Genomic DNA, 15504 nt, shown 5'->3' with positions numbered 1-15504 from the left:
CTTTGTGCAACTCTGAAATCTCTTTTGTTCTGAGAATTGTTGGGTTTTCTGTACTAGTAGGCAGTTAATTTGCCTGACCCAAACTGCAGTGAATGGTCTTTCTGCACTTGTTTTTTTGGCTGCTAACTGCTGCTTCTTTAGCCTGCCCCCAAGGGGTCACACCAGCCTGTGTAGTTTAGTGGTTAGCCAAGGACTTGGACAAAATTTATATTCAGGTTTTGGGGCTTACTTGCTTAGTGGTTCCCTTGCTTTATGGGTTCCCTCTAGATTTCTAGTTGTTTTTCCAGTCCCAAATCTAACCTCTGACACCTCAAGCTAATAAGGCTTCTGCTGTCATAAGCTTGAGCCGTATGCAGTTTGGGGAAATCATTTAGTCAAAGGCACAAGAAACTCCCACATCTCACCAAGAGCAGTTCTGTCTTGCGAGGGTCGACACCCCACCTTAGTTTCTGCTTGCATCTTTAGCTGAGCTTCCTGGGGTCTCCCATGCACTTGCATAATTTAGCACTCAGCTAGGAACTTGGGCAGAGTTTATACTCACATTTTAGATCTCAGGTCTTCTGTGACTTATTTGCTTCCAAAATTTTCCCTTCACATTTCCAGCTTCTCTGTTGCTTTGAACTCTATCATCTTCTCCCTGGAGCTCATAAGGCTGGGGAGGTTGGGAAGTGCCCTTAGACGAGAAAGCTACAAACTCACAGTTCTTACCCCTTGCATCTTTCAAATGTAAAGTTCAACTTTCTACCTACCTCTAATTATTTGCCAGTGCCTGCAGACGGTTGTTTATAATATTTTTGTTTTGTTTTTATCATTGTTTTCTTTGGAAGGAATTGTCTGACCTCTTCACACTGCCGTTTATCAGATGTCCCATCCTATCATGTCTTTTAGCAATTTTATAACACTTGGTGATCTCTCAGTTTAACAAAGAGACACACGTCAGGGACCCAGGGCTTGCCTGAACCTATCTAGCAAGCAAATAAGTCTATCTAGATTATTAATATCATTTTGTTTTTATTCTAGTATCTTCAAGGTTTTCTGTGTAGCATGTTTTACAGATTCTCCATTTATAGTGGTGATATAAAGTTTCTCTTTTAAGTGATATGGCAAAAATTCTGAAGGCGGTAAATGAATAATTGATGTTTGGGAAACAATGATCCAGTGTATTATCTTTACCTTCAAACATTGTCTTTAGAGAAATGCTTCTATCTCCTTCTTCTTTTCTGCCCCTCTCCTTTCTCTACTAAACTGTCAGCCAGAATAAATTCAGAATATTGACTGCAGGAATGCCCTAGCCAGAATACAATTTGTCCCAAATCTGCTTCTTCCCAAGATCATTTCTGTTCCACCTCTATTTTTACCTTCTTAGCCCTACCTCCTGCCTGAGCAAAAGACATTTTAAAGATTTTTTTGTGAGTTCTTCTCTCCTTGCATTCTCAAATTGTATTTTTCTGGCTTGTTATTTTTTATATAAAAAACTTGGATTTAGGAGATGACTCCACTGTCAAATTAGATTCAGAAAAATAAATATGTATAATTTTCCCCAATATTTTTCTATATTTGATTTCATTGGAACTTTGAGTTCATTGCCCTCATTTTTTCCCCAAAGGTTTTCACCAAGTAGAAAGAAGAAAAGTAATTAAAATGAACCCCTAGAGAGCAATTTTACTTTGACTTCTCCATATATTTATTTTTTATGTAGAGGTAATTTGTTAGTTTAAAAAAAAAATGATTTTATTCTTTGAAAGTAACAAGTGCATTGGAAAAGTGTATGGGACTTATGCTCATAACATTGACCTTCCGTTATCAGGAAAAAAGGAGAAGCCAAAGAAGCTCACTAAACAACCAAAAAAGCAGATGTCTTCACCCGGTGGTCAGAAGAAAGAAAAGGCATTGGAGAAGGTAACTAAATTATCTGTTATTCTGAAGTTCATATTGAGAAATAAGCAAGCAAGTATAACTAGGAAACATCTGAAAAAGAATATCAAATACCACATTTGAATGCTAGCAGTGTGAAAATGAATGTAGAAGTTCCATAAAGAATAATTAAAGATCCCTGAGATACAGTGACAGATGAAAAAAGGAAAATGCAGAACAGTATGAATATAGTGGCATATTACACTACTATTTGTGTAGAATAGATCAAGGAATATATATGAATTTCCTTTTATATACATAAAATATCTCTGGAAAGCTACACAAGAAATTGATATGGTTGGTTTCAACTAGGAAGAGAACTGAATGTCTGGGGGCAGAGGCTTTTTATTATGTGTGCTGTTTGTACCTTTTGAATTTTGCACCAATATTACTTATCCAAAAAATAGGATGAATAAACTTTAAAATAAGATATATAGACTTGAAAATTTTTAAAGATAGTATATTTTATGACCTTTTAAAATAATTCTTATTTCCCCATGCCTTCGAAGGAAGGAGTAAAAAGCCAGGTAGGAATCAGAGAACAGTAATAACCACTAGTGGCTAAAAGAGAAATCATGGATTCCAAAAATATGTGCGAGGCTGGGCTTGAGACAAATTCCACACAATTACATTGGACGGGTTGTACATTCATCTTCGTGTTAAGTACCACAGGCACACGAATGGGTGAATTCTAAAAGATTGCATAAGCTGGGGCTTCCAGATCAGACGGATAAAGCTGGGTTCAAATTCTAGGTCTCTTTCTCTTTGGACAAGTTTCTCAACTTCTCTGAACCTCTTTTATTATAGAGGTAATAATAGCACCTGTCTCACATGGTTGTTGCAAGGCTTAAATGAAATAATACTTACAATGCTCTTGATACAGTACCTAGTACTCAATAAATGTAAACTCTTTTATTAACTATAACACTAAGCAGTAAATACATTCTAATTGGGCCTTAATGTTGTCTGCCTTTTTTTCAGTCAACTTCTAGAGATGTGTCTCCTTTCATGTGAGTATTGTTCCTTAATCCAATCAGATGTCCACCCTTAAAGCGTCAATGCTGATTTTTTAAAAATTTTTTCAATAGTGTAAGTATGCAGAAGAATAAATGGGATGCTACAAGATCTCTGAGATTTAACCAGGATGCACAAAGAGAAGATGGTAAGTTTCATTATTTGAGTAATATACAAATTAGGAGTAAATAATGATAGGAATCTTTCATATTATGAAGTATCCTAAATAGCTTTAAAGGTTCCAGCTGGAATAAGGCCTGTAATTAGCACATTTCCTTAGGTATTAACCAGAATTTCATTATTCGACCATCCCAGTAGATAATATATTGTTTTATGTACCTGTGGTGTTTGTTTGTATTTTTTATTTGAGGAATATTAGCCCTGAGCTAACATCTGCCGCCAATCCTCCTCTTTTTGCTGAGGAAGACTGGCCCTGAGCTAACATCCATGCCCATCTTCCTCTACTTTATATGTGGGACACCTACCACAGCATGGCTTGGCAAGCAGTGCTTAGGTCCGTACCCAGGATCCAAACTGGTGAACCCTGGGCTGGTGAACCCTGGGCCGTCAAAGTGGAACGTGCAAACTTAACCACTGGGCGACCAGGCTGGCCCCTGTCGTGTTTTTTTTTCCCCCATCCCAAAGCCCCAGTGCATGTTTTTATATCCTAGTCGTAAGTCCTTCTAGTTCTTCTATGTGAGCCGCTGCCACAGCATGGCACCTGACAGACAGGTGATGTGGTTCCACAACTGGGAAGTGAACAGAGGCCACTGAAGCAGTAAGAGCACCAAACTTGAACCACTAGGCCATGAGGGCCAGCTCTTCCTGTAGTTTTTAGGTCTCTCAGATTGATTTTTGCCCACGACTTTCACTCTAAAGATAACTGAATATGTTTAGGCTGATGTGCAGTAATCTTAAAAGCAGCACAATTTTCCATGTATGACCCATTTGTCCACTTGCAGCCTAAAATTCTTCAAAGATAAATAAATGTATGTGTTTATAAAATAATATCCAGTGATATTTGCATAAACTCTTGACACTTGCAGCCTTCTTTAAGAAGTGAAAGTTATAAATCATCCTCATGAAAAGTAAGGTCTATTATTTTTTACCTTCAGATCAGCGGCGGATGTCTGAAATTACAGGGCACCTAATAAAGATGAGATTGGGTGATCTGGACCGAGTCAAGTCAAAGGAAGCAAAAGAAGTAAGAATTATGTACTAGTGTACTTTGCTTGCTTAGACATGCCTTCCTCCTTTATTTTTATCATGAAGAGTATAAAGATGTTTTAGGCAGAATTTTAAAAGAGCAATTTAAATATTTTTATATTCTGTACCAGTTAGCCAATTCATTCACATATAAGTTTTCTACTATCTCTTGTTATCCATGGTGTGTAGGTCCTCTGTAACACAGATAACAAGGTACGTTGTCACTGCAAGTGTCATGTCACCCCAAGAGTAGATTAACTGTACATTGCTGACCAAATGCTGGTTATCCAGAGGGTTACTTTCTGGAAGTTGCTGATTTTGATCAAGTCTGCATGCTTCTTAGATGTTATCTCTGAAATAAGTTGTTATCTTGTTGAAAATGATGACTAGAAATACCTATATTCTTATCAGAATTACATATTAATCATAACTTTAGGCATTATCATTAGTATTGGTATTATGTATTCACAATACTCTTGCCCCTAATTCTTGTATTCAAAACTTTACTTCCCTGTAAAACTTAGTAAAAATTTCTTCTTTTTGAAAGGCACTATTAAGAGGATGAAAAGACAAGCCATGAACTATGAGAAAATATGTGTAAAACACTTATCTGGTAAAGGGTTTGTATCCAAAATATATAAAGAACTCTCAAAACTCAATAATAAAATAAACAATCCAATAAAAGTAAGTAGGCAAAAGATTAACTATACACTTCATGAAAGAAGACTTACATGTGCCAAATAAGCACATGGAAAGATGCAACATCACTAGTCACTGGGAAAACGTAACTTAAAACCTCAGTGAGATACCACTATACACCAACTAGAATGTCTAAAATTTTTTTTTTTAAACATGCTGGCAAGGATGTGGAGCAACTGGAACTCTCATATATGGCTAGTAGGGATGCAAAAAAAGGAATGGCCATTTTGGAAAACAGTTTGACTGTTTGTTATAACGTTAAACGTTTAGTCACCATGCAGATCAATTCACACATGTTTATAGTGGCTTTATTCAGAGTTACCAAAAACTAGAAACAACCTGAATGTCCTTTACCTGGAAAAAATAATTAAAACTGTAGTACATTTAAAAAAGAATGAACTGCTGATACATGCAAAACATAGATGAGTTTCCTATACGTTATACTAAGTGAAAGAAGCCAAATACAAAAGACTACAGACTGTATGGTTCTATTTACATAGTGCTCTGGAAAATGCAAAACTATAGGGACGTAAAATAGATGAGTGGTTGTCAGGAATTGGTGGTGTCGAATCGGTTCGCTTAAAAGAGGCACGAGGGGCTGTTCTTGAGGTGATGGGACTGTTCTACGTCTTCCTTCTAACGGTGGTTACACAACTATGCATTTGTCACAACTCAGAACTGTACACTAAAAAGGGCGCATTTTACTGTAAGTTATACATGTAGATTATAACTCAAAGAAGCTGAATTTTAAAAATAAAAATAAAATTACTTCTAAGTTCAGAAGAATGCCATTTTAATAAAGCAGAGCTTCTGTTGATTCCATAAAGATAATAACTTAATTTTGCTCCTTTACTCTGCAGTTTGCAGGAGGCATTTATTCCAGACTCGAAGCGCAAATCAAGGCCTCCGTACCAGCCAGCGCGCGGCAGAGCAGCTCAGAGAAGAACACGAGGTACGTCAGCATCAGCGAATCCAGAGTGCCATTGGCTTTGAAGTGACTTTTTCAGGGAAAATCATGAACACGACAAGCACACAATTTTGGTTTGGGTTTTTTCTGTTTCTAGGATTAGATCATCAAGACATAGAACCAGATTTTAACTTAAAAGTTAAAGGGTTATAAGCGCAAAATTTAATGAAATATAGTTTTCTTTAAGTTTTCTGTTTATTGAATCAGCTCTGTTCTGAGCCAGCTACTGATAAAAATATAAGCTATAGTGCTACTGTGAATTAGCAGAATTTTTATACTGTTTATAGGTTATATATTCTTACTTTATATAAACCATTGAAGTTTTTCTCATTCCTTGTTTTATTTTTCTTAATAAAATCTAATTTGGGGTACTGTGCCATTTTACATCACAAATTTTCTTTTAAAGAGTAACAGTTACTGAGATTTGATCACTAATAGCACAGATCCAAATGCCTTATCTGCAATTCTGAAATCCAGAAAGCTCAAAAAACCAGACTTTTTTATTATTTTTATTGAGTCCATAATAGTTTACAACGTTGTGAAATTTCAGTTGTATGTTATTACTTGTCCCTCACCATGTATGTGCTCCCCTTGACCCCTTGCACCCACCCCCCAGCCCCCTTTGCTGGCAACCACTGAACTGTTCTCTTTGTCCGAGTGTTTGTTTATCTTCCACATATGAGTAAAATCATCTGGTGTTTGTCTTTTTCTGTCTGTCTTATTTCACTTAACATAATACCCTCCAAGTCCATCCATGTGGTTGTGAATGGGACGATTTTGTCTTTTCTATGGCTGAGTAGTATTCCATTGTATATATATATACCACATCTTCTTTATCCATTCTTCGGTCAATGGTCACTTCGGTTGCTTCTATGTCTTAGCTATTGTGAATAATGCTGCAGTGAACATAGGGGTGCATAAGTCATTTTGAATTGTTGATTTCATGTTCTTTGGATAGATACCCAGTAATGGGGATAGCTGGGTCATATGGTATTTCTATTTTTAGTTTTTTGAGAAATCTCCATACTCTTTTCCATAGTGGCTGCACCAGTTTGCATTCCCACCACCAGTGAATGAGAGTTCCCTCTTCTCCACATCCTCTCCAACATTTGTTATTTTCTATCTTAGTGATTATAGCCATTTTAACAGGTATAAGGTGGTATCTTAGGGTAATTTTGATTTGCATTTCTCTGATGATTAGTGATGTTGAACATCTTTTCATGTGTCTATTGGCCATCTGTTTATCTTCTTTGGAGAAATGTCTGTTCATATCCTCTGCCCATTTTTTGATCAGGTTGTTTGTTTTTTTGTTGTTCAGTTGTGTGAGTTCTTTATATATAATGGAGATTAACCCCTTGTTGGATATATGGTTTGCAATTATTTTCTCCCAGTTGGTGAGTTGTCTTTTTGTTTTGATCCTGGTTTCCTTTACCTTGCAGAAGCTCCTTAGTCTGATAAATCCCCACTTGTTTGTCTTTTCTTTTATTTCCCTTTTCTGAGAAGATAATGGTGTTCAGTAAGATCCTTTTAAGATTGATGTCAAAGAGTGTACTACCTGTATTTTCTTCCAGAAATTTTATAAAAAACCAGGAGTTTTTTAATACATTTGTGGCAACTCAAACCTAACCTGAGCTACTGTGATGCTTATTTATAGTTTTTATTTATCCCACTTAACGTAAATGTTTGTGTGTTTCACTGAAGGAGCACTAATATGTTTGATTATGGTACACTGCTCCAGATCCATAATATACAATATATGTATCATATCGTCTCCCAAAAATGAAAAAAAAAATCTGTATTCCAAAATACATCTCACTACAAGGGTGTTTAAAAGTAGATTATGGAGGGGCCAGCCCCGTGGCTGAGTGGTTAAGTTCGTGCTTTCCACTGCGGCAGCCCAGAGTTTTGCCAGTTTGAATCCTGGGCGTGGACATGGCACCACTCATCAGCCCATGCTGAGGTGGCGTCCCACATGCCACAACTAGAAGGACCCACAACTAAGAATATATAACTATGTACCGGGAGGTTTTGGGGAGAAAAAGGAAAAAAATAAAAATCTTTAAAAAATGGATTATGGAGCTACATGAGGTTTCATTGAACTTTGATACTGTCAATCAGACGTAACCTAAAGCAGCAGCCACTTCCTATACTTTAGAAGCACCTCTGACCTTCTTTTCTGTTTAAAAAATCTAGGTCTAAAAGCCGTTTTGGTCCAGGGCGTCCTGCATAAAGCCTCTTAACATACAACTAAAAAGACAGAAGACACACCTCTGGACATCTGAAATTGCTCACTTCTTCAGGATCTTCAGAATGATGACTTCTAAATGTTTTAAGTTATTTATTAATTATTCTCGAAAACTACATAAATCATAGTGCTAAGGGAAATGTGTAGTTAGGTCTTATGAAATCTAAATTGTAAATACAAAACTTCTTAAATCTAATTTTCCTTTATTGTAATGCTAGGCATTGTAAAAAATTAGTATTTACAAAGTTGCATAGTTAAAACTCCTAATATTTGTTATCCTTTATTTATTTAAAAGAGAAGAGGCCTAAACTCTCAAGTAGCTAAGATTTTTTAGGACCTTAAAAAATTAGGGGAACACAGCGGGTAGTGGTACCATGCATGTGCACTGATTGTAGTGTTTCTTTGGGGCTGTAAATCTTGGGATAGCAGTGAGAACTGCAGTTTGTGTGATGAAATTCCTAGTGATGTAAGTTTGCATGAATATTAAGGAGTGACAGATCTCAAGACTGTATTAAATAAACTTTCAGGGTGAGGCATTTCCTGTGTTGGGCAGAAGGGTTAATTTTTTTCAGCATTATTCATGGAAAGCACAATGTTAATCCAACTTTTTTTTTTCTTTCAGTTTTTAATGCCTATCTATTGGTCATCTGAGCTGGAATTACTGATTATTACCTCTTCTGTGATGCTTGTGCCATTCTGAATTTGTTAAAATACCCATTGATAGTTTTAGGATAGTAAATCATTTCAGTTGTATGAGACAACCACTGTCCACTTCTCAGGGCTCTAAAACCCAACCGTATTTCTGTAGCCATTTGGAGATATCTAGAAGGAAAGATTCCCAAATACATTTGATGGCTGAAAAATTGCAGATATTCAACAGAAATCAAAATAAAATTCTATTCTATAGATCATGTTTTAATTTTTCTAACCAAGCAGAAAGAGTGCTCAGGGAAAATTTGTTCCAAACCATAAGCATATAAAAAAATTGTGTGTTTGGAAATTACTTATATGTAGGTCTCTAAAAAACTTTAAGACGTGCTGTTTCTATTTTTAGTTTTCATTTGCCTTATAATTGAAATTTCTTCAATTTATTTACAGGACAAACTTTGGTATGTGTGATGGAACAGCAGTTCCTACTGAAATGTTCAAGTGTTACACTCTGTTTACACGTACAGAAATCATTATTTTTACTGAGTGTTTTAGTTGATAAATGAAGCTAGATGTTATTTGATGTTATATGTATGGCTTTGCTAAGGTTTTTGAATTTTTGTTTGGAAATTTTGTTCCAGTTTATGTATTTTTGAATTGTTTGATATTTTTGAAATAGATTATAAAATTTTTATTTTCAAAGGAAAACGTTGTGTAGTACATGATTGGTAAGCCCTGTTAAATATCAGAGTCTTGTTTAGTTTATTAGATTCTCTGATTAAAAGGATTTAGATTTGTACATGTATATAGTGCTGTGATGTAAGAAGAGGGAAAAGAAGAGGAAAATATGTTCTTGATTTTCGACTGATGGTAACAAGGCGAATTGCTTCTCCTTGGGGGGACTGTACCACTGAATTCATTTTTACAAACCAGAATTTATCAGAATTTGATTCTCTGCAGAATGTGCTTTTTGTTTTGTTAATGCCTGTCTGTAATACGTAGCACAGGTACCAAAAACTTATTAATCAAACTCTTAAGAGCATTACTTTTGCCAACTACTTTGAGGTTTTACCTTACATTAATTCTGGATTCACATTTCTTTAGTTGAAATAAATGTTAATGACAAAAGTTGTTTGAAAAGTCCCTGATCTGAACTTTCCATTTTCTCAGAAAGGTCTAGGTGGATCGCAGGTTTTCATGGAAAAGGTAAACTTTATAAACTTTTCTAAAGGTTATTTTAAATGAGATTATCCTGGTAAAGATTCAACAAAACATTTAAGGGATAAAATACTGCAGAAAAGATTATCTGGTAAACAGTGCTGATTTCACACCGTTGTATCATTTTGTGTGTTATTTTCCTACTTCAGAAACTCAGCCAGGTATTGTGAGATGTGCTAATTGCTTTGGAAGCTGAGGCTGAAGCCCTATCATGCTAATTTGATGAAGGCAAATTTGTTTATTTTTCATTGCAGTAACATTGGTTTATAGCATTAAATAAATTTCAAGTGTACATCATTATATTTCCATTCTGTGTAGATTACATTATGTTCACCACCCAAAGCCTAATTACAGTTCATCACCACACACATGTGCCTAGTCATCCCTTTCACCTCCCCCTGCCAGCTTCCCCTCTGGTAACCACTAATCCAATCTCTGTGTCTATGTGTTTGTTTGTTGTTGTTTTTATCTTCTATTCATGAGTGAGATCATACGGTATTCTTCTTTCTCCCTCTGACTTATTTTGCTTAGCATGATACCCTCAAGGTCCATCCATGTTGTCACAAATGTCAAGATTTCATCCTTTTTTATGGCTGAGTAGTATTCCATTGTGTGTATATACCACATCTTCTGTATCCATTCGTCTCTTGATGGCACCTAGGTTGCTTCCAAGTCTTGGCTATTTTGAATAATGCTGCACTGAACATAGGGTGCATATATCTTTACACATTTGTGTTTTCGTGTTCTTTGGATAAATACCCAGCAGTGGGATAGCTGGATCATATGGTGGTTCTATTCTTAACTTCTGAAGGACTCTCCATACTGTTTTCCATAGTGGCTGCACCAGTTTGCACTCCCACCAGCAATGTATGAGAATTCCTTTTTTTCCACATCCTCTCCAACACTTGTTATTTCCTGTCTTGTTAATTACAGCCATTCTGAAGGGCATGAGGTGATATCTCATTGTAGTTTTGATTTGCATTGCCCTGATAATTAGTGATGAACATCTTTTCCTGTGCCTTTTGGTCATCTGTATATCTTCTTTGGAGAAATATCTGTTCAGATCGTTTGTAAAGGCAAATTTTAATATAAAAACAAAAGAATACCTTTCATCTCCAATACTTGGAATTAATTGTTCATCCAGCTTTCAGCTATTTATTGAGCGACTATTATGAATCTCACCTTTTCAAATCTCTCAGTTAAAAGGCTCTGGGACACCTAGCCAGTCCAGTTCTAGTAGGCTAACTCTCCTCTCTTTCCTTCATTCCCCACATCCAATTCATCAGCAAATCCCATACATTTCCTACATCCATTTGCTTTTCTCCATCTCCATTATCATCACTCCAAGTCATTAACATCTTTTAAATGAAGTGCTACAAAAGCCTTCTAAGTGATTCCCCAGTTTCCTTTCCAACTTCTGTTATCCACAAAGCAGCTATAGTGATTTTGAAATGTGAATCAGATCACATCACCCCCTTGCTTAACACCTCAGTAGCAGCCCATCAAACCTAGAATAATATCCAACCTCCATTGCTCAGGTTTACAAAGTCTTACATAGCTTAGCCTATGGTTGCCTCCCAGACCTCTTTTTCCCTCTTGCTGACTACATTCCAGTCAAATCAGCCAATCTGAGAATATGCTCAACATATTCATTGTAAGAGAAATGCAAATTAAAACTATACTGAAGTACCAATTCTCACCTATCAAAATGACAAAAATCCAAAAGAATAAAATGGTACTACCTCAAGGAGGGAAATTTGGCACTATCTAGCAAATATACCTAAGTTTTTATCCTTGGACCCAGCAATGCCACTTCTAGGAAATTACTATGAAGGTACAACTTGACAAATAGAAAACAAAACAAACATAACATTACTCATTGTAGCATTATTTATACACAATGGCAATGATGTGGAAACAATTCAAATGTCCATCAGCGGGAAACTGGTTGAATAGGACACCAGCGCATTGGAATACTGAACAGCCGTTAAAAAGAACAAGGACGAAGATTATTTCTATGAGTTGATATGGATATATTGTTAAGCAGAGAAGCAAGAAATGTATGGAGCAAGATTTTTTTGTTCAAGAAAGAAATAGAATCAAGAATCTAATAGATTCTATTTTGTAAGAGTATATTGACTATTTTACTTAATATATCCGTGTTAGTTCAACAATGAATACATTTATTTGTTTACTTTTGCAAAAAGAAACAGAAGAGATGAACCAAAAAATAATGAAACTGGTTATCTACCGGGAGCGGAAATGAGGTGGAGGGGATAGGGTTGGAGAAGCTAGGCTTCATACATAGTTTTGACTTTAAAAAACTTTTTATTTTGGGGTATCTGTTGGAAGATGGCGCCGTGAGTAGTCCTCTTTGTCTCTCCCCCTTCGAGTCTACAATTATTTGGACACTCATCGCTTAACAAAGGATATCCAGACAGCATCTCTGGACGTCTGAGAGACCCATGTGACTATACATCGGAAGGCGGACAGACTTCCCTCCGGGAGGTTGTAGAGATAGGTGAAAACTCTCCGACCCCGACCGAACAGCCTAGTACCTGCAAGCAGCTTTCTTCCAACGGACGCCCCCAGAGGATCAATGCACACCTAGGGCAGGAGCGAGCACACAACAGAGGAGCGACGGTGGAAACAGGTGACCAGAACCCTACCTAAACCCCCCGCAATTACTCCTAAACGCAGGGGGAAACTCTGGAGTTGCACACCTGAGCCCGCGGGGAGAGTCTCTCCCCGCCATTGGCGGGGAGATCCCACCTGGTGTTCACGGCGCCCGGAGGGTCCCAGAGAGAATCACTGAGGGTACGGAGGCCCCCCGGCTGCCACTGCCTGCACGGTGGGGAAAGGGATTGCCGGAGATCTCAGAGAGGACTGGGGCTGGGTGAAGCTGCAGAGGCCGGCTCCGCGCCCCGGAGGGGAAGCTCCAGAGTTCCGCCCAGGCAGCAGACAAAACTCTCTGTCTGCCATTAGCGGAGGGGCTACACCCAGCATTCACAACTCCGGGAAAGTCCCGGAGAGAATCCCAGAGGGCGAGGTGACCCCCGGCTGCCGTTGCCCACCCCATGGGGTAAGGGATTGCCAGAGATCTCAGAGAGGACTGGGGCTGGTGGGCGCTCCAGAGGTCAGCCCTGCAGCCCGGAGGGGAAGCTCCGCCCAGGCAGCAGACAAAACTCTCTGTCTGCTATTAGCGGAGGGGCCATGCCCAGCATCCGCAACACTGGGAGGGTCCCGGAGAGGAGAATATCAGGCAGGGCAGCAGCTGACCAGCTACCACTGAAATTGGGATCTCCGGCTATCGTCCAGACAGGGCAAAGGGCTCCCCGAGTTCCTGGGGAACAGGACTGGGGCTGGGTGGAGTTCCAGCAACCCGGCTCCATAGCCTAGGGGGAAATCCTACAGGCTCACAGCAGCCTCAGCGAAAGCCTCTGCACAGCACTAGTAGAGAGCACCCAACTGGCAACCACAAGGCTGGAAGACCCCGGGACAAAAGTAGCATAGCTAGGTGAGCTAACCACAGACTGTAGAAGATGCCAATAGCTCTGCTGCAACCCATAGTGGACAAGTGAGATTTTGTGGGTGCCGACAGTGACGGAGCGGCAAATATAAGTGATCCTACCCCTGGCCGCTGGAAAAGCCCATAACACCGTTGCAGACCCCAAGGAGGGAGCACGTCTAGGTGGGCTGCAACAGTAGGCACCAGCAGCCTGAAGCCCCCCCGTGACGGCCCCCACGGCAGAAGAGGGAATCCAAAGGACCACTGTGACTACAAGGAGGGGCCCAGGCCTGGTTAGCAACTGCGGATAGAGTTCCTGGTTGGTGCAGTATAAACAGCTGCTCCCCCACCACAGCCACAGAAACAAGTGGAAGGAGCAACTAAACTCTATCTCTATGCGGAGGCACAAATCAACAACATCAAGCAATATGAAAAAATACATTAAATCTCCAGAACAGAAGGAAAATAACAAATACACAGAAAATAATCCCAAAGAAAATGAGATATATAACCTAAATGATGATGACTTCAAAACAGCCATCATTAAAATACTCAATGAATTAAGAGAGAATTCAGATAGACAACTCAACGAGTTCGGGAGCTATGTCACAAAAGAGTTTGATACAATAAAGAAGAACCAAACAGAAATACTGGAAATGAAGAACACAGTAGAGGAGATTAAAAAAAATCTAGATGCACTGAACAGTAGGGCCAATAATATGGAGGAAAGAATTAGCAATTTGGAAGATGGCAATATAGAAATGCTGCAGGCAGAGGAGGAGAGAGAGAAGTAAGACTAAAAAGAAATGAAGAAACTCTCCAAGAATTATCAGACACAATTAGGAGATGCAACGTAAGGATTATAGGTATACCAGAGGGAGAAGAGAAGGAGAAAGGAGCAGAAAGCCTATTCAAAGAAATAATGGCTGAGAACTTCCCAAATCTGGTGAGAGAGATGGATCTTCAGGTGACAGAAGCCAATAGATCTCCAAACTTTATCAATGCAAGAAGACCAACCCCACGGCATATAGTCGTGAAGCTAGCAAAAGTCAACGACAAGGAGAAAATACTAAGGACAGCCAGGCAAAAGAAACTAACCTACAAAGGAACCCCCATCAGGCTATCAGCAGATTTCTCAGCAGAAACTTTACAGGCTAGAAGAGAGTGGAATGATATATTCAAAAATCTGAAGGACCAAAACCTACAGCCGAGAATTCTCTACCCAGCGAAAATATCCTTCAAATACGATGGAGAAATAAAAACTTTCCCAGATAAACAAAAGTTAAGGGAGTTCATTACCACAAAACCTCCTCTTCAGGAAATCCTCAGGAAAACCCTCATTCCTGAAAAATCAAAAAAAGGAAAGGGGCTACAAAACCAAGAGCAGAGGAGATAAGTAGAAGGACAACAACAGAGAGTAGCAGCTCTTCATCAGAACACATTAAACCATGGGACGAAAAACAAAGGAAATTGAAGAAAACCGGAAAACGAGACATAAAATGGTAGTGGTAGGCCTCCACATCTCAATAATCACTCTAAATGTAAATGGATTGAACTCCCCAATCAAAAGACACAGAGTGGCAGGATGGATCAAAGAACAAGACCCAACAATATGCTGCCTCCAGGAAACACACCTCAGCCCCAAAGACAAACACAGACTCAGAGTGAAGGGATGGAGAACAATACTCCAAGCTAATAATGAACAAAAGAAAGCAGGTGTCGCTATACTAATATCAGACAAGGTAGACTTCAAAGCAAAATAGATAAAGAAAGACAAAGAGGGACAGTATATAATGATAAAAGGGACTCTCCACCAAGAAGACATAACACTTATAAATATATACGCACCCAACACAGGAGCACCAAAATTGGTAAAGCAACTCTTAATAGAACTTAAAGAAGACATCAACAACAATACAATAATAGTAGGGGACCTCAACACACCATTAACACCAATGGACAGAACATCCAGACAGAAAATCAACAAGGAAATAATAGAATTAAATGAAAAATTAGACCAGATGGACTTAATAGATATATATAGAACACTCCATCCAAAAACAGCAGGTTACACATTCTTCTCAA

At 38.5% G+C, this 15504-nt stretch overlaps 1 protein-coding gene across 16 annotated transcripts in view; it reads left to right on the top strand.

Moving 5' to 3' along the window:
• SANBR (SANT and BTB domain regulator of CSR) overlaps nucleotides 1–10217 on the top strand; it is a 54372-nt gene extending 44155 nt beyond the window's left edge. For 9 of the 16 annotated variants that reach the window (XM_008526007.2, XM_070572628.1, XM_070572621.1 and 6 more), the window contains 7 exons: nucleotides 1808–1899; nucleotides 2424–2441; nucleotides 2896–2924; nucleotides 3003–3076; nucleotides 4044–4132; nucleotides 5694–5785; nucleotides 7994–10217. In XM_008526007.2, coding sequence (XP_008524229.1) covers nucleotides 1808–1899; nucleotides 2424–2441; nucleotides 2896–2924; nucleotides 3003–3076; nucleotides 4044–4132; nucleotides 5694–5785; nucleotides 7994–8030 — 431 coding nt within the window. In that variant the 3' untranslated portion in view covers nucleotides 8031–10217. The remainder of the gene's footprint in view (nucleotides 1–1807; nucleotides 1900–2423; nucleotides 2442–2895; nucleotides 2925–3002; nucleotides 3077–4043; nucleotides 4133–5693; nucleotides 5786–7993) is intronic. The other 7 variants (XM_070572627.1, XM_070572632.1, XM_008526006.2 and 4 more) reach the window with 1 other exon arrangement.
• Nucleotides 10218–15504: the final 5287 nt, after the last annotated feature.

This window comes from Equus przewalskii, chromosome 14, assembly GCF_037783145.1.
Source record: "Equus przewalskii isolate Varuska chromosome 14, EquPr2, whole genome shotgun sequence".
In the NCBI taxonomy this organism is placed as follows: Eukaryota; Metazoa; Chordata; class Mammalia; order Perissodactyla; family Equidae; genus Equus; species Equus przewalskii.
The sequence above is the reverse complement of the archived record's forward strand: the minus strand, read 5'-3'. Positions and strand labels throughout refer to the sequence as shown.